Source organism: Ambystoma mexicanum, chromosome 6p (genome assembly GCF_040938575.1).
Source record: "Ambystoma mexicanum isolate Mex_15411 chromosome 6p, UKY_AmexF1_1, whole genome shotgun sequence".
Lineage (NCBI taxonomy): Eukaryota > Metazoa > Chordata > Amphibia > Caudata > Ambystomatidae > Ambystoma > Ambystoma mexicanum.
In genome coordinates, this window is record NC_090935.1 from 1,447,013,566 (window position 1) to 1,447,039,830 (window position 26,265).

Here is a 26,265-nt window from a genome sequence, read left to right on the forward strand (position 1 = left end):
TATAAAATAGTAATTTAATATATACAGTAATGTACACTGTTAAATATTTGTAAGGTAAGTAAGTACTAAACACAGTAACACATGTAGAACATAATTGCAAGTTTCTTAAGTAATAGACTGGTAACTTTCAGAATAACTTATACAGAAAGTCTCTTAGTAAAACCAATTGAAACATACATGCAAACTTTTCCAATTTATGATTACTTTTTATAACTTTGTTTCAACCTGTCTTAAAGAGTCCAACCCTATGAGAGTGTAACAATGTTCAGATGGGCCCTAGGCCACCAGAGGTTAGGAGATAGGCAGGATACAGTGTTCACGGTTCGAAATCGGCATAGTTCAACAGGATCTCTTCTGGGTTTGCAGGTAGGTAAAGTTAGGTTTTTCTATTCAAGGAAGCCAAAAGGTTTCCTTGTGAAACTGCTTGAAGGACAACTGTCCAAGACAGGGGAGACTACAATGAGCTGTTAACCCCAATTTATCACAATGGGAGCACTGAGGAATGCGAGGTGCAACTTTCTGCAGCCCCCAGGAATACCAGATCAGCAAGCAAAGCTACAGGTAAGTTTTACAGAGAGCAGGACAGTACCTTAAAATGAAGAAATTGTTGCTGCAGGACGGTCCCAGTGGAGAGGCGACTGTAGACCCAGTCACAGGTTTCTCGGCCTTGGCAACAGAAGAAGTGGACTTCGGTTGATTGGGCGACAGCTCTCGTGAAGACGGGCGCCCAGCAATAGATCTTCTTGGTTCTGGATAGGTGGCACCTTTTCCAGGCTCGGCTGAAGGACGGATGACGCGACTGCAGACTCTTCTCCTTTTCTCAGTCCTCATCTTGTGTGCAGGGACTTTGAGCTAGATCGAGACTCTGCAGGTCAAGGAAGATGACGAAAAAGTTCCAGGTGGATTTGTTCTTCCGGCAACAATGCAAAGCACAGTGGTACAGAAGCCCAGATATTGGTGAGTGGCAGGCCGTGGAGGTCACAGCTCTTCCAGGGAGGGCGCAAAATGCAGTACGCCTTGGGACTCGTTAGGCCCACAAGTCCAAGGAAGGCCCTTATCTTGTTTGGATCTTCCCTGTCGCTCAGAAGTGAAGGTTGGGACAGCAGCACATAATCAGTGGGCTCTGGCGATCGCTGCAAGTGGCTCGTGTCTTCTTCCTTTGGGCTTCTTCTTCCGATTCTTCTGTTCCAGTGGTTGGATCACAGTTTCTGCTCCAGGGCCTCAGATTTTATGTAGGAACACATGCTGAGCCCACAAATCATATCCCATGCAACATTCGACACTTGGGGATGGCTGACCAATGGGGACAGCGAGCCTCCCAGCCAGAACTGGTTTCTCAAAGGCACTCTGCAGGACAGAGGACTGGGGTGTTTTGGTTGACCCGCCCCACTTCCTGTCCTGCCAGTCACTCAAAGACCCTTTCCAGGCTTTCCAAGGGCATCCCGGCAAAGACAAAGGAACTAGAAGAACCTCCCCACCCAAGTAGGTAGAAGAAGATCTAAGAAAGGACAAGACGTCTTGTTCAGAACTAGTACAGCCACCATTTTGGGTTAACAGTGACCCTCGTGTCCCTTACCGCAGCCGTGATGACAGCCTGCGATAAAAGTCACGTAAAAGGTGCACGTCACCAGTCTGAAAACAGGGACTTGTCACAGTAACCAAAAAGTTACTGGAGAAGTGAAAAAAGGGAGACAATGTTTCCCCTCAGCACTCTACATCAGGTGGGGTGTGCTGATCTCACAAAAGTAAGTACAGGTAGGGCAAAAAGTATCCCCTGCCTTGGTAACATGGTGTTAACCAAGGGAAAATAAAGAAACGTTACTATGGAAGGGCCAGAAAAGATGGAGGAAAGCATAACTCCAAAACAATATACCAAAAACAGGTAAAAAGGATTTCCAAGATCAGAGTAAAAGAATGAGCGAGTGTGGAAAAAGGTTCCCACTCACGCAGGAGAATCAGACAAAAATCCAAGAGTCCAGCAAAAAGGGCTGGGGGAGTCACAGGTAGAGAGAATTTCACACAAGAAGGAAAACGTACACCAACATGGTTGTTCAAGGAAACATTCATATTTTAACTACAGCATTCCATGCCGAGGGACTTCCTATACTCTCAAAATGTTGCCCTTGACTAATCAGTCATCCCTACCACTAGGTAAGCCAGGCAAAGGTTGCAGGAAAACAGTTTGCCATCGTGTGGGTCAGTGCTCGTTACCCCCTGGACGCAGCTCTGATAAAAGCCATCCTAATGACTGCTAAAAAAGAACTGGGACTTTTATGATGTTGAGTTTTGATTAAAGCAGAACTGGCTTGTGTTAATTATTGGAAAGCTGAACTGTAGCCAATGGAGTGTACAATGTGATCCTGTCTCCACTATGTCACACAAGTATCTAAATCTACCTTTCTGCAAAGGGGTGACATTCTAAACATTGAGCAGGAGGTAATGGCAGATGGGTTAACTTTAGGTATAAAAATAATGCGGTCCATGGAATAAAGGACATTATTTAAGTGATGAACTTTCGTGTTGAAATGCTGTCAAATAGCATCAGACTTTTACATGATACATAACAATAGGAACACTAAAGTGACCAAGTTTCACCCGATGTACGAGACAGCAATATTATTTATTTTGTCTACCAAATGGGATATAATAGTTTATTCATGGTATTTCAATGAAGCCGGCACTCCATTTTCCTGGTTCCAAGTGATAATGTCGCTGTAAAAAAGTTGCCAGGTAGGCGACTTTTTCTTCCTGACCCCTAAACTACTATCCCCAAATATTCTAGGAGGGGTATAATTATATATTATTACCTCCAATACTAGAATATTTGGGGAAAGTATTTGATTATCTGGAGGGTGCCTTTTTAAGGAAATGTCGCCACCTGGCAGCCATTTTCACAGCGACATTATCACTGGATATGATTTTATTTTAGTAAACACATTTCAACAGCATAGTGGCTCGTATCTTCATTTTCAACATTACAAGGTGGATTTCGAGATGACCTGGCTCCACCAGGACACTCCATGACAACCAGCTGCCGAACCCCCTGGCACGTAGACCACCGCTTTGAGAGACCCTCCTAGAGAGCCATGAAGAGATTCCAGTGCCTGCTAGACAGAAAAGATAATGGAAGGCTCTGGCATGAGGAATTGGCCTGATGGTTCCCAGCCCCAGAAATCTCGTGTCCCAGGTGCGCCATTCCGAAAGGTGGAATTCAGCAAATGTCAAGCCGTGCCCTGGACTTGTGAAGGATGTGACAATGTCAAGATCTGCTCTGAGAAGTCGATGGTAATCAGGTGCTCTGACGAAAAAGGCTAATGCGTGAGAGACGACGTTAGTTTTGCGTCACATGTTACCAGAGAACAAGAACACTGAAAGCCTCGCGGGAGCCTAGCAAACTTTGAGAATATGGGAATGCGCTGTAGGCACACGTTTGCTATTTTGCATGTCTTGTTTGAAACTCAAAAGCAGGATGGGAACACAGAAAGGCCCTGCTTCCTGATCCAAGGAGATATTTCAAAGAAGGGACATCAAATAGGTATGAGTCGGGAGCAGAACACACACAGATGCACCCAGGATTCACAGATGCAGTGGTATGGCAGGGTTGTGTCACTGTTGACCTCAACACACCAACTATCCAAAACAGTTCAAGGGTTTTTATTAGAGAAAGTGCAGAAAGACATGCAAAGGGCGGTCCCTCTCTCTCTGGTCTAGTGCAGGCGGTTCCCTGCTGAGCCCAGCCGCCCTTCAACCCCAGGATTATCTCTAGAGTTGGTCAACCTCTAATGACACTACATTTCTACCTGCCTGCTTGTGATAGCCCAAGGGCACCACGCCTTTCTATCGACTCCCTCTGGGAACAATCTAGGTGAATCCGAACCTAGGTCCCACAATATAATTTGCACAAAAAGGGGTGCTGTGCAGACACCCAGGTCCCATATTGCCCTTTCCTCTCATGCCCTTGTACACCTGCCACTGATGTTCTATCTTTTCTCTCTTTACCTTCTACTCTCCTCCCCTCTATTTCTTCTTTAATCTATCACTCTCTCACTATTCCCCTTCCCTCCCTCTGATGTTCTCTTGCTACACCTACTCCCCTGCCCTCTCTACCACTACTCTTCTTCCCTCTGCACAACACTACTGCTCTCCCCTCTCCACACCACTACCTCTCTCCTTTAACTCTGCCAGTCACCTTCGCATTCACTCTCATTGACCCCTACTCTTCTAGGCTTACTCTCACTCCTTGCAAGCACACTCACCCCGAAGTACCACTTTCTCGAAAGAAGCAATACCTCATTTTGCACACTTCCTTCAGCAACCCTTCTACACATTTCTCTGCTCCGTCCTTCCTCCGCTAGGACTTTTGGTCCTCCTTCTCCTCTCTAGACCTCACCCGAACAACCTGCACCTGCCTATTTCCTGTGCCTAAACGGAATGTCTACAGTGCATAGAGCATTGGCATCACTGCATCAAGCTGCAAACCACTGCGCGTCCCTGTTCAAGATAAACTGTAGGTCTGTGTTGCATAGAGGTGGTGAATGCTCATTGCTTGCTTTCTCAGGTTCCTTGTTCTTTCATCCCAGCCATCCCTTCCGAGAAATGTAGTGCTGTGGGATAAGCAGAAAGAGACTGGCCAGCATTGTGCAACGCAGATATGAGAAGAAAGGGTGGCACTTATTTCAGGCATGTAGGCACATCTCACACTGCCCCCCTCTGTGGCAGGACTGGCTCTGGGGAAAGCCCTGGCAGGCCTCCCACCCCAGGCTGAAATGGGTCCTTATCCTCTCTTGACAGGGTCAGGTCACAGCCCCAAAATCACAAACAAGTAGCGCCAATGGAGTTAGCAAAGTGGCAATCAACAGAGAAAGACGTTTTGTATAGATGTTACTTGCAAAGGGCCATGCGTTCAAGAATGTGAATTAATGGAAACAATTCATCATGATGTAGCAAAAAGTAAAACAATTGTCAAAGATCTACAATCCATGAATGTGCTAATGATAACACTCACCATTTACAAAGCAACACTGAAAATGTATTTCTTTAGGTGCCTAATAATGACAACTATTTGCCAGCACAATGGTCCTAGGATATAGCCATACAATATCTTAGTCAATGCTGCGCCCGTTCTACCAAGAAGGAACTTCTATCCTACCTAGGCTTATGGAAGTTATATCATGTGTTCAAACATTTGCAGCAATGGTAGAGTGTCTTCATGAGCTGCTTAAGAAAGGAGTCACATTTGTGTAGAGAAAAGAAAAGGAAACTGCTTTTAAATGGACGAAAAACAAAATTTCACTTGGCTCTACCCTGAACCTATTTTGTGTAGACAACACATCTGTACTCTCAGTGGATACTAGAAACAAGGGGACTTGGCACACCATCAAAATGGGATGGTATCTCGTTCCCCACAGTCATCTACAAAGAACTACTCTTTAATGGCATGAGTGGCAGTAGGGTGTGCATGGGCAACACGTTGTTTCAGGCACATTCTATTGGGAGAAACACATTGTAGAAAGACTACAGGAATTCAACGATGAAACAAGGCTGGGCAATCCAATGTGGCTCCTGGGTGTTCATCATGCTGGGCCCTTCTTGGGTAGCGACCAGTGGGTAAACAGAGGCGATTGTTATTCAAAGTGTAAGAGCACGCTAATCTCCAAGGAAACTGACGCACGATTAACGTGTGAGCTTCGCCGACGCAGCTGATGAACTCACCAGCGAATGAAACATGCCAACGATAACTGCGTAGCCACGGTGAGCCTGCGGGGGGTCGGAGAGGACATTAAAAATATCCCCAAACAGGCATTTAGGTATTCCCCCATCGACAGAGGTGTGAGAAAAAATACGTTGGTGGTCTGGGATGGTATCCGTGGAAATGATCGAAATAAAAACATCGAATGGAGAAATGGGCGCATCTTTTTACCGATTTTTATCGAAAATGTAGGACATTTTTCTAAAATATAGGGGTGGGGTGGGGTAATAGTTAAGGTGAGGGAGACGGCGGATTATAAAAAAAATAAAAATAAAAGATGTGGTCATTTCTCCATTTGATCTTTTCAGGGATAGAGCAATACATTGATCAATGGCACTGCACGTTTAACATGTGTTCGGAAAGTAACAACTCGTGTAAGACAGAGTCACTTCCCATGGTGTGTGCTGACCCACCTGAGGCATTAAGGGTGAAAGTTGCATTTTAAAAGATGGCCGCTCCTGATGCGACTGACATCTTCAAGCCCTTTGTGCTTTGCTAAAAACAATGGGGTTGGGGGGTCCTGGGAGTCCCTCTGCCAGGCATTAGTCCTGGTTATGAGAGACTTACCCAGAGTCTTTAGCTCACTATCTTTCACACAGGAGAAATATTCCAAACATATCAGTCTTTGTCCTGCCCTAGGGCAGTCCAGCACCGAAATGCTGGGCAATTCTCCTCTGAACAAGAGTACGAACAGCAACACCAGACACGTGTTTCGGTCTGATTGGACCTCATCGTAGGGTGGAGCTGTGCCTCTCTAAGAATGGTGAGCAAGGGGTCCGCCTCTGGATTCCCCTAGTAACTTAGGGTGAGACCCAAAGTTACTTAAATATGCAAAACTTTAGTCTTGCTGGCACCATGATCCCACCTCCACTGTTAGCGGATTGGCTTGGGCTGTGTTCATACCTCCAGATGCCCGGGAGCCAAACCCCTACAAGGGCCACCTATAAGGGTATCCTAGTACCCTGTCTGGGCCTGTCTGAGGCAAGGCTTTACCAGGCCACAGTCACTCTATCTGCTAAGTCCTAATTGCATGTCTGCATGCCTAATGTACCCCTCATTCCTTGAGCCAAGGCTTTACCAGGCTGCAGTCACTCTACCTGCTAAGTCTTAATTGCATGCCTGCATGCCTGATGAAGCCCCTCATTCCTTCAGGCGAGGCTTTTCCAGGCTGCAGTCACGCTTACCTGCTTGTCACAGTTGCATCTCTGGTCCTCCTTAATGCAGTTTACCTACTTGTTCCTGCAGTTTTTACTTGTTTTGTCTCTATGTACCGGCCACCCTATTCTCCTCCTGCACTTCTGTTCCTCCGCCTTCATGTTCAGCACTTGCACGTTCCAAATCGTCGCATGACTTAGTCAGAATGCTATTGCTTGTTTTCTTCCCTTCTCCCGCCTACCTGCATTCCTCCCCCTCTCTCCTGCTCTCATGCTTTAGTACTTGCACGTTCTGAGTGTTTAAAGAACTTTTAAGAACGTTTTTTGTTTTTGTTTTATCGCCTCCCCATCTCACTCCCCCGTCTTGATGCGCCTTGAAACACCATTTTTGCTGTATAGTGTGCATTACAAATAACCAATAAATATATAAAAAATGGATGGTGCCCTTTAACAGCTTACCACATGTTAGCAGATTTGTAATTATTTTAGTATACTGCTTCTCTGAACAGCCCAAAGTTAGGTTTGAGGAACAGGTATCCATTGACACAATCCTTCAATTTGTGTCCCTGAAACACTAAATACTGATAATGTAGTACGGCTCACAGTACATCCTATGGAACCTTCTTAAAAAGGACTGCAAAGGGCTGTTTGCTGTTCCGTGCCGTGCCGCCCATTGGTTTCCACGTTTGGACTTCGATTCTCCTGTTTCCAGTGTTCGGTGTACTTGTGCTGACTTTCAGCGTGGAGGAAGTCTTATGGAGTAACACCTTTTCTGCCTGACCCACGTCAGAAGCAGGTGACTGGACTTTCTTCCTGTATCCCCTGCAGACACTCAAGTCGCAAGGACTGTGTGCCGAAGTGACTGTGTGCGGTGGGCTTATCAGTTTGAATTCTAACCATTATACTTATATATTTTTTCTTTATCCTTGCATACTTTTTTTATAGGTGACTTGTGCAGAGTTGTCGCCGCCCCCTTGCCGCGCAACGCCTACCATCTTGCTCTTACTTAAGCACGGCCCTCCAGCGCACCCGCGCTGCGCACTGCGAAGGACTGCAAAGGGCTGTTTGCTGTTTGCTGTTCGCGGTGTGCGGCGGACCGGGTTTGGTTGTAAGCACTGCGGGCTTAGTTTGTGGTGAGTTGTGCCGCATTGGCACACGAGGTAAACGAAGTGTTTAACGTTTATTTCCAAATTGGGTCTTAGTTAAATGGATTGTACATTTACCACTTTGAGAAGTGGTAAATGTTTAAAAGATCCCGCAAAGATATCCGTAAACATGAAGCCTCTTATGACTATGTCTGATACAGAAGTAACAATACAACCCCCTGCAGTTGGTTTTGCGCATGTTGATATTGGACAAAATGTTTCACCGCAAGGCCCAGAGCTTCTTTCAAAAAGCAAACATATGCCTGAGATTGAGGTGTCGGAAAAAGTATTTACTCCTTTCTCACTAAAATCAGCCAATGATGTAGAATTTAGCACAGAGGTATTTTTGGGAGAGATTGGCAAATCTCTGCCTATCTCCGACACCTCAATGCTTGCTCCTGGCATAATTGATGCGTTAGAAAGACGCTTTAGTCTTTCTTTGGGCCCATCCACTCCAGCTGCAGCTTCATGCAGCGTCCGTGAACAAGTGCACTTTCATCCTATCTCATTCCCCAATACTGATGCCTCCCAAAACAAGGGTCAGACCCTTTTGGCACCTAGTAATGTGAGTAGCTCACGTTCAACTGAGCAACATTTACATAGGGAATTACATTTTGAAGAACCTATAAACCATGATTCCACATTTAAACAGCCACCACAGGAGTTCCCCACTGTGCCACTTTATCCAAATACCTTAATTTCTTCTATTCCGAATGCTGGCAACTCCTCCCATCTTATAGAACAGGAATTGCATTCTTTTCCAGTGCTTACTCGAATCCTTAATCTGTTAGACAAAGGACACAAATTCACACATGTACTTTTAAAGGATCTAAAAGACTCAATACTTTCTAATTCACTTCAATTTGCGAATATTGAGGGTTTTATGCTGGCTCAAGAAGCCTGTCACAAATTCCATATAACCTGTCCCGAACGTATGGCCGAAATAGTAAGAAGGAGTGTGCCTACGACTACTTCAATGCCTACCTCAGTATCGCAAAGTTTTAATGACTGATGCCCCTTTGCTCTTACATGGCATGCCCACCTCGTTTGCAAACGTAGTGGATAAGACTGTGGTAGAGGTTCAAACTAGCTATATTTTACCTCCTATAGAGCTTGCAGAACTAGCTAAATTACAGCATGAAAGAATCTTACAAATAGAACACATCATGTATAACTCCAAACTTTTCAATCTAGAAATGTGTGAACCGGCCAATACTTCTCCATCCACCACGACAGCTAGAACCTCTCCTGACAGTCCATCTGCTCTTACGATTTTATTGGACTCCTCTGAGTCACACGAGACATCTCATGATAACGAAGGGTCCAATCACATGTATCATTCATCCCGAAAAATGAAAAAAGCATATCAGAGAGCGGTAAAACGTAAAAATAAGGCGGAAAAAAATAAGAACTGTCCAATTATTAACACTAACACAGCCCCCCTTTCACAAAATTCGGCCTCTAACTGTGTAACAACAGATGCTTCTATGAATCCTTTGCATACTGGAGATGAGGACCTACATTTTGACGCGAGTCAACTAACTGAAGAGAGTCAAAATGCACTTCAAGTGAAGGCCTCCAAAAAAACACAAAAGGCCAAAAAGAAGGGCCCTTGCATCTCCAGTTTTCACTCTATTCCGGAAAATAATTCTGAAGATCTATGCACAGTTCCTGTAGCCACCTGTGATGTAGGTAATCTACCACAGGCTGCTACTAGTCAAGCAAACTTGAACAGGTTCTTTCCGCTGATTGAGAACAAAAAAACTGCTCGTCATGCAGCTTTAAGTATCCTTAAGAAAGAACTATCGGTTACAGACACGTCGAACTCGACGTCATTTCAAGTAATGATTCATCAGCCTGTTTCCGGTATTTCGACGTTAGGATCTCAGGGATCTTCTAAGCAGAGTCAAGAAGCGTGTATTGTCACGTCTGATGTATCTGAATATGTCTCCACATTGTTAAAACCAGACCACGAAGTAGCCCCAGTGCAGGTATTGCCAAACATAACATCTATAACTGTTGGCTCAGCTATGGCGACTACTGCTCAGGCAGAAAGACATGAGGGGTCTATGCAACCTACGCAGTCTGTCGAAACCCAGTTGTCTCCATCGCCAATACTAACAAATAACAAAAGTGCAGTTTCCTTTAATGACATTTCTGAGGAAAATCAGACTCTGATTGGATGGGTAAGTAACCCACAGATTAATGGCACGACATCCATTAATCGCACTTTCTTGATGAATACTCTTTATAAAATTCCCTCTTTGCGCAATCTACTCTCACATGATGTGGACTGGATAAAGTTGCCATTGATTAATAACAACAGGATGTTGTGCAAAGTTTTATCGCCTATTATCGCGAAACTTATTTGGGAACACAAAACTGATTTATTATTTTTAGGTCTGGAACTTCAAGCCTTTTCATCTGTTGAAAAGGCTATGCAATTTTTGGAATTTACTCCTCCGGTGGTGAATAAACAAGATAATACTAAGAAGGATTTATCTTCTGAGCAATCTGAAAACGCCAAAATTTTGGCACAACTTGCTTCGCTGACTTTAGCATTAAATGGCTTAATGGGGATTTTACCTAAACCAAATTCTCCGGTGCATTTAGCCTCTTCAACCTCTGTTCCTCCTGCTAAGTCGTAACATAAAAATCTCTTTATTCAATCATGGAACTGCTGTGGTTTCAATAACTTCTTAACATGGTTTGCAAACAAGGAGACAAGAATCCTACCTTCTATTCTGTTCTTGCAAGAAACCATGTGTGTACATGACTTCCAACTGGATGGATTTACGGCCGTTCACAAGGTCGCCTTTCAACCTCCAGCTGGACGTCCTGTAGGTGGACTTGCCATTTTATTTAATAATGATCTCAAATTTGTAATAAATCACACAGCTTCTACTCAATTGTTCTTATTGATAGATGTCACGATTAACATTGTTGTGCCTAGAAGGATGGTGCTGATTTCACTTTACTGGAATCCTCATTCTCTGAATATTGTCAACGCTATGAATATGTTAAATGATTCCATTATGGACATTTTCCACACTCAACCAACGGCTGAGCTACTGATCGGTGGCGATTTCAATGTATATCTAAACGCATCTGCGAAGGACGCAATTCCAGCTCAATGTTCACAACACTTTAATATTGCTGTAATGAATGGTCTAAGATGGGTTAATCTTCTTTCTAGTTGGCATCTTTGCATTATTAAATCATCGTGCTCTAAATCCCCCTTTACTTGGCACAGGGGGAATGCTGCTTCCACTATTGATTATATAGTTAGTTCGAAACATTTTGCCGGTTCACTATCTTTGGTCAATTTATTTTTTCCGCCATACGGAGATCATGCCATCTTAGAGTGCACTTTGTTAATACAAACTGAAATTTTGATAGGATACACTGGTTAGCTTTAGCCCAGTCCGACAGAGCATCTATTTCTATCCGTTGGAACATGTCCACATGTCGGCAACTGGCCTTCTTAGTGAATCGTGATTTGTGGCCTGATGCCCAACATGATGACATCTCATCTCAGGCCATTCTTGATTGGAATGGTCATATGATACAATGCCATCTTAGAGCTTTAGCTGATTCCTCTTTGAAGCAAGTTAATATGTTGCAACCCGTTAATAGTTTAGTAAGAACTATTGCGGAATTAAAAAAGGAAAAAAAAATTGCATTACGTGAGGTAAGGAGGGAATTTGGCAGTACGAATTGGAACAATATGATTACAGCCAAAAAAGTAATTTATAGACACTTCAAAAACAAGTTAAAAGCGGCTCGCATTACCTTTCATCTCACTGGCAATCAGAATATGGTCCGTCTAATTTGTAATTAAAATATTCGGGGCATTTGGAAAGTTCTTAGAGATTCGAATAACGCCTCTCAGCCCGCTTTAGCATCAGCAATAGATGGCAGCTCATGGTTTGTATTCTTTAAACAAAAGTATTCCCTCCCAAAGAGATTCAATCAAGCGGATATCTCTGGTATAGAGAAATACATTCCAGAGAGTTGTCCTTGGGTGGTACAAGATGTTCTATCTGCAATAACAAAGTTAAAATCCTCAAAGTGTGCTGGCCCTGATGGTTTGCCCCCGTGTGTCATAAAAGATGACCCTGCTTTTTGGGCTAATGTATTTTTGAAGACGTTTCGATCTATCTTCAAAACTAAAATTCTTCCCCCTTCTTGGGTTAAGTCTATCATTATTCCAATTCATAAAAAAGGCCCCTTGAATGACCCGCTTAACTTCAGGCCAATCGCGCTTATTGATGTTGCTGCCAAGATCTTTGCTCTTCTCCTACTCACCGAGGTAGAGAAACACATTAAAGCAGAAAACATCCTTAACAAAGTACAGACAGGATTCAGAAAAAACATGGGGACCCAACTAAATGCCACCATTTTGGCACATTTAATTGCTGAAGCTCGCAATCCGATCCATGGTCCGATCTTCATTGCGTCATTAGATTTATCATCGGCCTTTGATTGTGTAATTCGTAGTAGACTGTGGAATAAAATGTTAAAACTTAATTTTCCGCCGGGTTTAGTGGCGCTAATTGCGCTTTTACACCATAACACATCTATTAGAGTACGCATCACCAACAAAGGCCTTTTAACAGATTCCATTCCAACGGCAATTGGTGTTAAACAAGGCTGCAACCTTGCAGCAGTCCTGTTTAATTTATATCTATCTGATATTGAAGGCATTTGGGACTCTTCACAATCTAATATTGTTAAGCTGGGGAAAGTTCTTCTGTCCTGGCTTGCATATGCAGATGACGTGTTACTATTTGATAGTACACATTCCGTTCTCCAAAAGAAATTGGAAACATTTAACATGTATTGTAGAAGAAATAATCTCATTATAAACTGCGCCAAATCAAATATTCTTATACTTTCAGCTAAAAAAAAGATGCGCAAATTTCGCTGGCATTTAGATTCAAACTATATTCAAATTGCTGTTCAGATAACTTACTTGGGGTACAATCTTGCAAGTAATTCTTCTTCAATTTTCTGGCAGCGAGCAATCGCCGAAAAAGTGTTACCCTTACAAAATCAAATGAAAATAATTTTTCGTAAATATTGTAAATTTTCTTTAAGTCCTTTGTTTGAATTTTACTTAAAAAAGGTAGAAGCAATTATTCTATATGGTTTGGATCTGAATCTATCTGATTTATCTTCATTCTTAAACAAATTGCAAGCCAAGTTGTGGAAGACAACCTTATGTCTGCCCACTTCCCTTCCCAACGCAAACTTATGCCATGAGCTAGGCCTAAACTCTCTGGCATCGCGCCATATTTGGCGCCGCTTGAAAACCTTTCTAAAAATGAGTTTCCCTGAGGAAAACTCGCTATATGAAGACTTCCGGACTATGTTGAAAGAGTCTCAGCCTAGGTCTATCGCTTGTTTTCAGCAGCATATACAACTTACTCTATCTAATATCAATATATCTGCAGAAGACCTACAACGGAGGCTTAGTATTGCTCATAAGCGTTTATTTAGGAATGATTGGGCGGAAACTTGCTCTCGAATAGCAAATTATTCATCCTTTACGGAATATGCGAGGTATATACATGTTCAAATGCCCCGATTGCAATACCTTATGCTATTGCCGAGTGTGGAAACTCGTGCACTCTACATGCGATTTCGCTTAGATCTGATGCACACTAAAATGAGAAAGAGAAAATGGTCTAATAAAATATCAACTTTGGTGATATTAGCTGCAGATTCTGTAAAACTCATGAATTTGAGGAAACCCTAAAACACTTCTTCTTGTTTTGTCCGGCCTTTGAAGTGGATAGACTAAAAATCATGAATTCATTTAGCCTACTAACACTCTAATTGGAAGAGAATTAATTTGGTCTCGCTGTATGTGGGGGTCGTGTAATTCGATAATTTTGGCAACTGTTCGACTAGTGAAAATTATTGATACAGCACTTACTTTACATGTAGAACACGACTGATAATAGGAATTGTTTTGAATATCTGTAAAGTAATTTTGTAAAGATGCGTACGCATCAAAAACAAAATCTTTTAATAAAAAAAAAATAGTTGGAAAGATTTTAAAGATTCATCAAAGACTACTGGCTTTGGAAACTGAATCTGTGGCCATAGGTATTGTTCCAGATAATGATAGGTGTACAGGGGTACTCATGACTCTCTCACACATGTATTGCAGTTTGCCTTACTATGTTGGCATAGTGCAAGGGGTCTCAGCAGTCTGGGGTGTGTGCTCTGAAACATAAAGCCACGGATAGAAAAGTTGACCTCCAGATGGCCACGGTAAGAATTTCTTCAGCACAAACAAAAAGTAATAAAAGATATAATTTTGTGAGAGCAACAAAAACAACCTAAGTGAAAATAGGTGAGCGTGTTAAGTAAAATAAGGTTCTCTTTCACACCACAAAGGGGCTGTTTCCTTCTGTGACCTGTATAAAAGAACGGGGACAGATAATATATCCCTACTACCTAAGCAGGATTATGCCCACCCCCTGGGTGTACCAAGCTCGATAATTTAGCTGGAGACCAACCTCATCCCCAGGCCCAGATACTAGACTGTCAGGAAAGATGAGAGAAGTTATACCACCCAATAGACTACCAACAGAAAATAGAAAGAAGCTGTTTAATGATAATAAAACCCCACTATCGATCTAGGAACAATGCTCACCGAACCAGGGGTACTATGCCAATTAATCTGCTGAACCAGCCACAGTATCACCAAAGAAAATAGACAATCAGTAAACCTAGAGAGAAAATATACCAATCCAATATGACTACCTGATATATAAACTAAACTACAGGGATTATGAGACATACAACTCACTAACCAAAACTTCTGCTTTCGGCTTACTTAATGCACACAAAACCCACACAACCACCTCTCGCACATCAAACCGCACAGACTTCACCACACCGCAACAACAATCAACACATAGATTGCAACAACAGCACGCAAGGTCCTGCTTCGATCCTATTTGCACACCCAAGCTCAGCACACAGTGAAAACCGAACTGAAGCTGCCAACAGTACACCACCTCTCACTTTCCTATGCCCTCTTCACCCACTAACCCACTCGTCCACCTTTTTTTTTACAGATCCGCCTGAGCACCTGGAGACCAACTCTGTTGGTGATGGTGCGCTATATAAATACCTTTAACATTAACATAAATAACTTCTTAGGACGCCTGCCAGAATCAGTGATGGCAAGATATAGTCACATCTTAAAATGGCTGTTTGTAGCATACAAGGTCTGACAGGCCAGCTTGGAACCAAGCTGGTGTCATCTTGCAGGGAGGGTAAAGGTTAACAGACACTGGTCCAGGAGTTCTGTTCAAAGCAAGGGGTAAAGAAAGATGTGTGATGCACGGATGTTACTAGTGTTTAATAATTCCATCCATCCAACCATGAACGGGAGTTTTATTATCATTGAGATGTGGTTCTATGGACTTATTGTCATTTTGTAATATTGTTTTTGAAGGGAAAGGATACATTCCATCGTAGCAACGATGAAGCCCTAGTAGGGAGCTGGGAGGTGGGTTTGGTGTTCTAAGCTGAGAGTTGGAAGGGGGCAGGCACAGTGGTGGGCCTGTGGCTCACTGGCAACAACCTGTTGACTTTCCTTCACTTACACGAGCACCATTGTAACTATTACGGTAAGTACAAAGGAAACTCTGCGAGTCCCAGAAATTGTCAACCATCTGCTATGGATGGGTTAAGGGTCCATTTCGGGGTGGAAAGGGAAAACACACCTTTTTATATCATTGCCATTTTTCTGTGCATATTTCAATAGAGGTGCACTTTAATATATTACGGTTTGCTTTAGAAATAGTATAGAAGCAGTTTTTGGAAATGGAAAGTCAAATATACTTGATGTGGTCACTATCATGCTAATCGTAAATTGCACAGAGGAGCCCACCTCCGTTTGCACTTAACTGATAAAAGGTCCCCTCAGCGCAATGTTCAACTCTTCCACCAACTAGTGGAAAAGTGAATAGTAAAACAGGCTCAGTCGCCTTTACTCTCCTACCTTGGTGGAACAGAGTAAATGCCTCCCACAATTAACGATTACGGTAGGCATTTGCAATGGATTCCTGGGGAATTCACCAGCTTATATGAGGTGGTAATTTCAGGCACATTCCATAGGAATCCATAGCATTACCGCCATAATGAAAATCTAGGCAAGGAAGCCATATTTGTCTGGCGGAGCAGGAAATGGAGGAAGACATGCTATGTCCGACTGCTCCACTACTCTACCTGACAAATTCAGGAACACGAGGCAGAGTGGTAAAAGCGGCAGAAAACACTTTTACCAATCCGCTTCAGAACGAAAATTACCCCCCAAGCGTACTTCACAAACACAGCAGATTGATATTGTTAAGGGCCCTGCAGCATCACTAAGCAAACACACTGCAAACTCTGCTCCGATGCAGGATGCATTGCAGAAAATATTAAGCACTAACGCGGAGAAGTGAAATGGAAGACAATAATCAAGGTTCGGAAAGGTTTAGTCAGATCCCCGTGACCAACTGAATACAGGCCCTGGAGGGAAGGGAGAAAATAGCAAAAGAGAGAAGGAGAAAGAGAGCACGGGTCTGGGAGGGTAAGCGACTGCATGCGGGTGAGAGAGTGCGTGAGGGGGAGAGAGCGCGAGGGTGAGAGAGCATATGAGGGAACGTTGTTTCCTTACCTGCTGCAGTATTCGCATGCTTTTTTCTGTCAGTGCCATGATTGTCTCTTGCATAGGCCCCGTTGCCTTTAATAATTAAAGAATATTAGGTTTCATATAACCGTGCCATGTTATTAAGAAATATGTAAGTATACAAAAATACCACAAAGAAAAATAAGTATGCATTATTTAGTACAACCGACTTTTTTAAAAAAAGCCCATTTTATTCAAAATTTACAATAAACATGAACAAATAAAAACAACTTGCACCTATAGAACTAAAACAAAATATTAGAAGATCATATTTAATTAAAAGCCACCCCCAACAAGCAACTGCAATAATATAAGAAAATAAGAAAAACCCACATCAAACCAACTGGCTTCAAAGGAACAGGTGGAAGCAGGGGATGTCTTTGTGGTATAAGTGCCTCCCCTCACTGACCTCACTTGTATGTAGTCATGGGCGAGAGAGGGTTTCATTATTTAACTGCAGTGCTATACCATTCTTTCCCTCCATTTGCAACTTTTACTTCAAGCAATATACAGATACTTCAAAACAGCTTTGGAAATGTACTTGTGCAAAATACAAATCCAATTAGCTTCGTATCACAATGAAAGCATCCACATTGGAACCCTTACTCAAGTTTGGGGCTTGCATTACTAGATTCCCTTTAATGCTTCATAATTCTCCCAGATCGGAAGTCCTCTCTGACCCGAACACCACACCTCCCCACCCCAACCCCAGCAACCTTCCAAAACACAGTAGGCTTTGGGTGTCTATATGGCTTGTGTCTGTCAGGTATATGTGGCAGGTTAGCTAGGTCTCTGCATGGTATTGCATTGATTCACCCCAACAGTTTAAAAACATTTTTTAATGAAAGTATTTCGAAAAATCTCATAGAAATATCTGGGGGTTGGGTTAAGGGGTTACAAGAGGTGTTTAGGGGTTTGGTGGCGTTTATAATAAACGCATGAGGAGCTCGGGGGGGGTCCAAATATAAAAAAAAAATACAATTTGAAGAGCGTTTTTCAAAATAATTTCGTAAAAAAATTATTTCGAAAAAACTCATGTCGATGTAGGGACATAGAACCCTCTGCATTCATGGAGAACATCAACTGAAGAGAGGTCACTGGAAAAACAGGAAAGGCTGCTTCTGAAAATCTGCTCCAGATTTTTGGGCCACCGCAGTCTAAGTTGATGCTTCTTTGGCCTCATCCTCCCCCCACTTTGTATTGGGGTTTAATGTCCGCTCCTGCCCTTTTTCAGGAATGGCTGTGGGACTCATCATAGACTGCTGTAGCATAGCCAGCCCTTAATCACAGGATTATTCCCTGCTGGAGTTGGAGCTCAGCTGAAGAGGATCCCTACATTTCAACTAACATGTTGCCTATCCTTTGGCTTTCAGTAGCCATTTTGGATGCAGACAGCCCCCTGATTGGCCCTTGCAACACTTGTGCATCCATTAAATACGTGTCCAGGGGCGTTTCACTGCCTGGTAACTATATCAAAGGGCTGCACGAACAAGAACAGGGAAATTGCTTTTCTTGGTAACTTTTAACCCTTTTATTTATTTATTGCATAATTATAAGGCGCCTACACAAAAAATGTGTTTCCAGGTGCCACAAGACAAAAAAAGGGGGTTGGTATTTAAAAAAATAAATAAATAAGAGTACAGGTCCCACTAGCCCTTATGACATTTGAATCGTGCAAGTGCAGCAGCAAGAAGTGCAGGGGGGAGGGTGAACGGAGTGGGGGGAAGGGGCAGAAGGGCCCTGGTGCAAGTGCTAGGGGGAGCCCAAGAGGTAAAGTGCCAGGGGATGAACGTGGATCATCAACTAGTGCAGGGAAGGGGGGAGGTGGACCGGACTCAGGGGGTGCCAACCCTCCAGGTTGGTCATGGAGGGGGCCCAGAAGGGCAGTGCTAGGTTGGGCGAGTGCTGAGGCAGACTGGACGAGGTGGCCTGATGCCCTGTAAGACTCATAAGGGAACAGGCCGCCAGTCACAGCAGAAAGATGGGGGAATGAGCACAGGAAGGCGAGAGGGGAGGAAGAAGAGAAGAACAGGGTCTTGTGCCGCTTACGGAATTTAAGGAGATCCAGCTCAAGTCAGAGAGGCCATTCCAGAGGGAGGCTCCTGCGAAGATAGAGCTATACCCCCCACTTCATGCTTGGAGAAAGGACGGATCTTTAGAGGACCGAAATGCTCTAGCTGGGAGGTATTTAGGGAGAGAGAGTTAAATGTAGCAGAGTCCCAGGTCCCAGAAAGCCTTGTGATTGATGCAGAGGGTCTTGAATTTGATTCTTGCAGCCACCAGGAGCCATTGGAGAGTTATTAGGGCTGGAGAGATACACCCCCTGGGCTTGAGGCCAAGTATAAGTCGTCCAGTCCTATTCTGGATTAGTTGGAGGGGGTGGAGAGAGGAAAGAGGCAGAATGAGGAAGAGACTGTTGCAATAGTCCAGCCTGGAGAGGACCAGAGCTCTGGAGACATTGAGCTTCTGGGGGAAGGTGAAGAAAGGGAGAATGCCTCTGAGGAGGTGGAGTTGAAAGTTGGCCTTCTTGGCACGGGGTGTGATGTGAGGGAAGAAGGAAAGAGAAGAGTCAAAGATGACACCAAGGTTTTTAGCCTCACAAGAGGGTGAGCGGAGGGGACCCAAGGAGGGCGGCCAGATAGTGCTAGGGAAAGAGGGAGCATGCGTCCCAATGAGAAGGATCTCTGTCTTATTGACATTAAGGCAGAGATCATTAGCCATGCACCATGCCTTAACAGCAGTCAGGCAGTCTGGTATGAGCAAGGAAGAAGGGGAGGACGAGGAGGGAAGCTTGAAGGCCAGCTGTGTGTCGTCAGCATAATACTGGAAATGAGGAGAGACGGTGGAGATCAAGTGGGCCAAAGGGGAAAGGTAGATGTTGAAAAGCCACAGCGATAGGATAGAGCTTTGAGGGACTCGCAGCTAGAGTGAGAAGTGGAAGAGAAGAAAGGGCCCAGTTGAACCTGGGAAGGACTGTTTGATAAGAAGGTGGTCAGCCAAGCCAATGCACGGTCTGAGATGCCAAGTGTATCGCAGAGACTCTTTATGAGAATGGCATGATTAACCGTGTCAAAAGGCTGAGGAAAGATCGAGGAGAATGAGAACAGAGTTATATTGAACTGCAGTTATTGGTCATCTAGGATCCTGCGAGTTCTTAAAATGCATTTATCTGATGCCTGGGACCCTGTGATTAATTAAATTCTATTTCTTGGTCGACTGCCACCTGATTCCTTAAATTCCCGTTCTTGGTCACCTAGGACCTTATAATTTCTTAAATGTAATTACTTTCTTAATCGCCTAGTGCCCTTTGATTCATTTAAATGCATTTCCTGGTTACTTCGCACCATGTGCTCCTCCCTAAAACCTCAACACCACTCCTTGCCTAACCTGCTCCTCTTCGTTAGTGTTCTTTCCCTGTCTCTCTCACCCTCTCTTCCATGGCACTGACCCACCACCTCTATTCCCTAACCTTGCTGGCTCGTCTTCCCCAATCTCCCCCTCCTCATTCACTCACCTCCCAACTGCCACAAAAAGACACTCCTATCTGCCATTCTATCCACTCCAATCCATCCACTCCAACCTCATCTACCCACTTCCCTTTGTCTGCTACACCAACTACCCCTTTCACCTCTGCTTCTCCGACTGACTTCACAATGGGTCTCTGGAATGCCCAATCCCTCTGCCAAAAACCCTCCTTTTTCACAAATAATTTTGATTCCCAGGACCCTAAATTCTTGGTGACGGCTAGGACCAAAATCACGATTTCTCCCATGACACTGCCAACCTGGCAGCCATTTAAACTGACTTTGCCTCTTACTGTGGCTCAGTTCGTCTCCCCAAAAAAGACAGTGTCTATCTCATGATCGGCAAGGAAACACTATTTGCACCCCTTCCACTCTCCGATCTCCTTCCCTCATCTGAGGATATCTTGGTTCAACTCTTTGCTCACAACCCTCTCACTATCCTTATCTACTGCCTACCAGTGACACACAACCTCTTCTCTGATCTTGACCTGTTACTCAAAACGCTCCCAGCTGACCTCCAGGTCATCACAATGCCGGACCTTAACCTCTGTATTATGACTAAGGCCCAAAAGATCCTGTCCGTCTCCCCTTAGTCTGTCAACTCATTAGTCAACCTATAATTCAAGGCGACCAAATTACATTTGAACACACCAGGCTGCTATATGAGGTTAACAACTGATCCAACAGATACAATTACCAAACAAGCACCGGATTTAATAAGAAATAGCATAATCAAGTCCTTCTCACTAAAGATGAGACAGATCTTATAGTTAAATATTTGTGTATTCCATCAATTTATTTCTGAATGAATTGGATGAGTAGAGGCTAAAATGGCCGCTCAGCCCTCACACTGCTAAAAACCAAGAGACATCACAATCATGAAGGTAAAATGGGCACAGTGAAGAGATAGGTCTCCTTTGCCTTTTGGGGTACCACAGGCCGAGGGAATGCTATGCTCTCAAGAGAGGTGTGACTACGATTCAGTAGCGACCCAAACTGCAAAGCATACCAGTCCAAAGTAAAGGGAATGTCCAATCAACATTCTATAAAAATAGATATACTTTAATAAAACGCACAATCTGTAAAATAACTAAATAGAAAACCACTACACAAACCCCTCCCCCCAGCCCACCGAAGAAATAACAAAGAATAAGCATGGGTAGCAGAAAGCAGCACTCTGAGTAATGAATCAGGGGGTGTAAGGCAAGCAGAAACCACAATGGGGGTAATCTCAAGTTTGCCAGGATACTGGCAAATGGTAATACCAATACTGGTGCCTGACCTGCCAGTATTACCGGCAGATCACAGGTGCCGGCAAGGGTATGATATTCCCAGAATTCTTGAAAGGGAATAGAGAAACAAAATGGTGTAAGTCTTCCTCCACTGTCCAGAGCCCTCCTGTCTAATGTAACCCTGCCTCCTTCCCTTCTCGCTATGAACAAAGGCAGCACCCTGGTATGAGGCTACTGCCTTTGAATGGGTGTGCGCATTAGATGCCTGTGCCCAGGGCAGTGGCCTGGTGGCCGGCTGTCTCTGATGAAGGGCCCTACCTGCCCTCATGAAGAGATCCAATAAGAGGCATGGCCATACAGTATCCCGTCCTGTCATTTGGAAGGATCAGCCCATCTGATCGGAATACACATCACCTTCCACAGCTAAACGGGCTCACGGGAGCCGACACATGTGTGATATCAAATTGGATGTGGCTGTAACAATAATTATACCATGAATTGGCGAAGCTATCATTTGTTGCTCCAGAGAAAGAATATATTCAAGTGTGGAAACATAATGTGGCAGTGGAATCCTGTAGGATTCTCCTTCGACTGAACGATAATGCCGTAAGTAAGATTACAAATGCCTACCGTGAGGAACAGGATAAAATTGAATACCAACATCTACTGACACAATATGCAGATGTAAAACAGGGGCTGCGAAATTGTGCATTTAAACCTAAACATTCTTTTGACATTCATATTTTAAAAAGAAAATGCTAAATGCGATCTGACATTAGAAAATATTCAAAATTAAATAAAACATTATATCTTGCCCAAAAGAAAATAAGGCAAAAATAAAAAAATGGGATGATTTCACACAAAGCCATCATCCAACAGCAAGATGCCGAGGCAATGATGCCTAAACTAGCAAACAAAAATTCCAGTGAATTCTGGAGAATAATTAATGGAAGAAAGTGGATCGCAGCAAGCGATCCAGAATAACATGGTGTCTGAAAATGCCTGGGTCTTACATTATAGCCAGTTGTACAGCAAAAAGAAAGGAGAACAGTAAGGAGCCGGTGTTTCCTAAACTAGATCGATGGGACCTTAAATTTGATAAGGATGACATCTTGAGAACTATCAAAATAATACCTTCATCACGGGCCCCGGGACCCGACGGTCTCACTAACTATACATTGAAAATGGATACTGAGAAATGGGGCGACTTCTGCTCACTACTCTTTTTGAAAACTACATCTGAATGCGCAACGCCTAAATCTTGGAAGAGTGAAATTATCGTGCCGCCCTTCAAAAAGGGTAATAGAGCAAACCCCAAGGACTATCGTCCAATTGCACTTTTGGACATGCTGGGTAACATTTATGCGACTCATTTGCAACAACAGTTATTAGAATGGACCAGCTCCAATCAAGTCGACTTTAGGCAAGGAACAAGTTACTTACCTGTAACTGTTGTTCTCCAGCATGGGTCTGGCATGGATTCACATGCTCATGAATATTCCCTGTCGTCAGGCTGGGAATCCTCGGTAAAGAAAAAACCAGTATCAGTTTCACTTCTGATCTGTCTTTCTTAGTAGTAACCAATCACTGGCCTCTGGGTCATACTGCCCACAGCCAATGACTGCCCTCTCCCTAAGACCCTCCCCCTGGCAGCCATCCTCAGATTTGGTAGCACGTAAAGTGGCAGTATGACCAAGTGCAGAGGGGTTGGAGGGAGGGTTCGCATGTGAATCCATGCCAGACCCATGCTGGAGAACAACAGTTACAGGTAACTTGTTCCTTCTCCAGCATGGGGTCTGGCATGGATTCACATGCTCATGAATATAAGAATACATAGCAGTACACACATGCACAACCACGGGAGGTGGCAAGGCTCAACATTAAGCATTTCATCAACTCAACATTAAGCAACTCTTACCTCCTTACCAGGCCCACCTTCAGGCGAACAGGTTGCACAGCACTGCTTGGCCGGCCCGACTCCTCCCAGGAATCCCGGTTGACGCAGTAGAATCTTGTGAAGGTGTGCGTCGACCTCCACGTAGCAGCCCTGCAGGTGTCCAGCAGGGGTACACCCGACAAGAACGCTGTGGTAGCAGCGATCGCTCTGGTCGAATGGGCTCTCGGACGGCCGGGCAACGGTCGGTTTTCCAACCGGTGACAGTGCATGATGCAGCCGGAGAGCCATCTGGAAATGGAAGCCTTCAAGAGGGCCTTCCCTTGGTTCACAGGTCCAAAGTTCACAAACAGTTCTGATGTCTTCCGAAAACTCTTCCTGCGGTCCACGTAGAACTTCAGCACTCTAGCCACATCCAGCGAGTGCAAAGTCCTCTCGGCCGGCGATGAAGGCGACGGGAAGAAAACTGGTAACACCAAGGGCTCATTGAGATGGAAGTCCAACGGCACCTTGGGCATGAAGGAGGGGTGCGTCCTCAGCACCACCCTTGTCTCGTGAAAAGTCAAGTATGGAGGCTTGCAGGATAGGGCCTGGATCCCTCCCACTCGTCGTGCGGAGGTGATGGCCACAAGAAACGCAGTTTTCCACGACAGGAACTTCAACAGTGCCGAATGCAGGGGCTCGAAAGGCGCCTCCATGAGCCTGGTCAGCACCACGTTGAGCTCCCATGCCGGGGCCGGAGCCTTCACCGGCGGGAATGAATGGAACAGTCCCTTCATAAATTCCTTCACCAGGTGATGAGACCACAGAGATGATCGTCCCGTAGATCTGGTGTAGCGGGAGATCGCCGCCAGATGTATTTTGATGGAGGCATGAGCCAGCCCCGCCTTGGCCAGCGACAGTAGGTACAGAAGCACTTGAGGGGCCGTAATTCGCAGAGGGTTCATCTTCTGTGCACGGCACCAGACAGAGAACCTCTTCCATTTGTGTCCATAGCACTTGAGGGTTGAGGATGCTCTGACCTTTGCAAGCACATCCTTGCAGTCCGCCGAGATATTGTACCCTCCAAACTCTGGTGCCGCAGGAGCCAGGCCTGAAAGTTCAGCAACCGCGGGTCGTGATGGAGGATGGCACCTCCTTCTCTGGAGAGAAGATCTGCGTCCATCGATAGTTTGACTGGGGGGGACGCTGACAAGTCCAGAAGGTCCGGGAACCAGATCTGTCTCGGCCACGCCAGTGCGACGAGGATCATCCTGCACTGGGACCTCTTGAGTTGGTTGACGAGTCGCCGTAGCAACGACAACGGAGGGAACACATACAGGAACAGGCCGTCCCAGCGGAACGAGAAAGCATCGGCCATGCTCCTCGGTTGGGGAAACCTGCTGGCGAACCTCTGGCACTTGGAGTTCACCGCCGTCGCAAACGGGTCGATCTGGGGTTTGCCCCATCGTCAGAAAAGCCGATCCACTTGGTCCTGACGCAGCTCCCACTCGTGGCATGAGCGCAGCTCCCTGCTCAGCGAGTCGGCGATGGTGTTTTTTATTCCTGCTAGGTGGAGGGGTACCAGAAACATCCCCTGGGCAACGGCCCAGTGACACAGATCCTGGGCCTCCTTGGATAAGGCCGGGGACCTGGTTCCTCCCTGCTTCCGGATGTAGAACATCGTGGTGGTGTTGTCGGTGAAGATCCTTACCACCTTGCCCTTGAGGGATGGGAGAAACGACCCGAGAGCCCAGAACACTGCTCGGAGCTCCAGGATGTTGATGTTGAGTGACCTCTCCTCCGGGAGCCAAAGGCCTCTCGCGTGAAGATCTCCGGTGTGAGCACCCCAACCCTCCAGGGAGGCATCCGTCGTCACCGTCTCCTGGTGTACTGAGGTCTGAAAGTCTGTGCCCCGCGTGAGATGCACACGGGTCCCCACCACCGAATTGCTTGGCGGAAGACCTCGTTCAGCGGGATCTCGTCTTCGAAGCTGCCCGCTGCTTGCATCCAACGGGCTTAGAGGAACTCCTGCAGAGGACGCATCCGCAGCCTGCATAGGCGCACCAGGTAGATGCAAGAGGACATCATACCGAGGAGTGACTTGATGGACCTCACCCTGGCCACGTCTGTGGCCAGCAGGCACTGCACATTGCCCAGGATGGCCTTCCTCCTTTCCTCCGACGGGGAAGCCAATCACGCCACTGTATCGAGCTTGGCTCCCAGAAACAGTGCGACCTGCAACGGAACCAGGTAGGATTATGGGCAGTGGATGGAGAATCCCAGGTCCGTGAGCAGTTGGACGGTCTTCACTGTGTGCTCGACGGCGAGCTCCCTTGTCCTTGCTCGGATGAGCCAATCGTCCAGGTAGGGGTAAACGTGGATCCCTTGCAGGCACAGCCGTGCCGCCACTGGGTCTAGGCACTTGGTAAATACCCTGGGCGCCGACTTCAATCCGAATGGCAGGGCCTTGAATTGGTAGTGCCATCCTTGTACTACGAATCTGAGAAACCTTCTGTGTCCTTTTAGAATGGGGATGTGGAAGTACGCATCTTCCAATTCCAGCGACGACAGGAAGTCGCCTGCCTCCAGCTATCCCAGCACATGCTGGAGGGTGACCACCCGAAACTTCTGGGCCTTTATGTATTTGTTTAACCGACGCAAGTCCAGGATGGAGGGCCAACCGCCTGTCTTCTTTCTGACGAGGAAGTATCTTGAGTATACTCGGAGCCCCGGAGCTTCTTCGGGACGGGCTCGATGGCCCCTTTCTTGAGCATCGCCCTTACTTCTAACAGCAGTTGTGGGATGTGATTTTCCTTCCTGGCCATGGGAGGAATTCAGGGGCAGTTCCTTAGAAATTCGAGAGTGTGCCCGTGGGCCAGGGCATCCA

General features: G+C 45.2%; 1 protein-coding gene across 1 annotated transcript in view; it reads right to left on the reverse strand.

Moving 5' to 3' along the window:
• Positions 1 to 26,265, reverse strand: part of LOC138510498 (zinc finger protein 436-like) — a 254,388-nt gene that overhangs the window by 103,421 nt on the left and 124,702 nt on the right. The window contains exon 6 of the mRNA XM_069626193.1: positions 16,735 to 16,800. Within this exon, the coding sequence (XP_069482294.1) occupies positions 16,735 to 16,800 (66 nt within the window). The remainder of the gene's footprint in view (positions 1 to 16,734; positions 16,801 to 26,265) is intronic.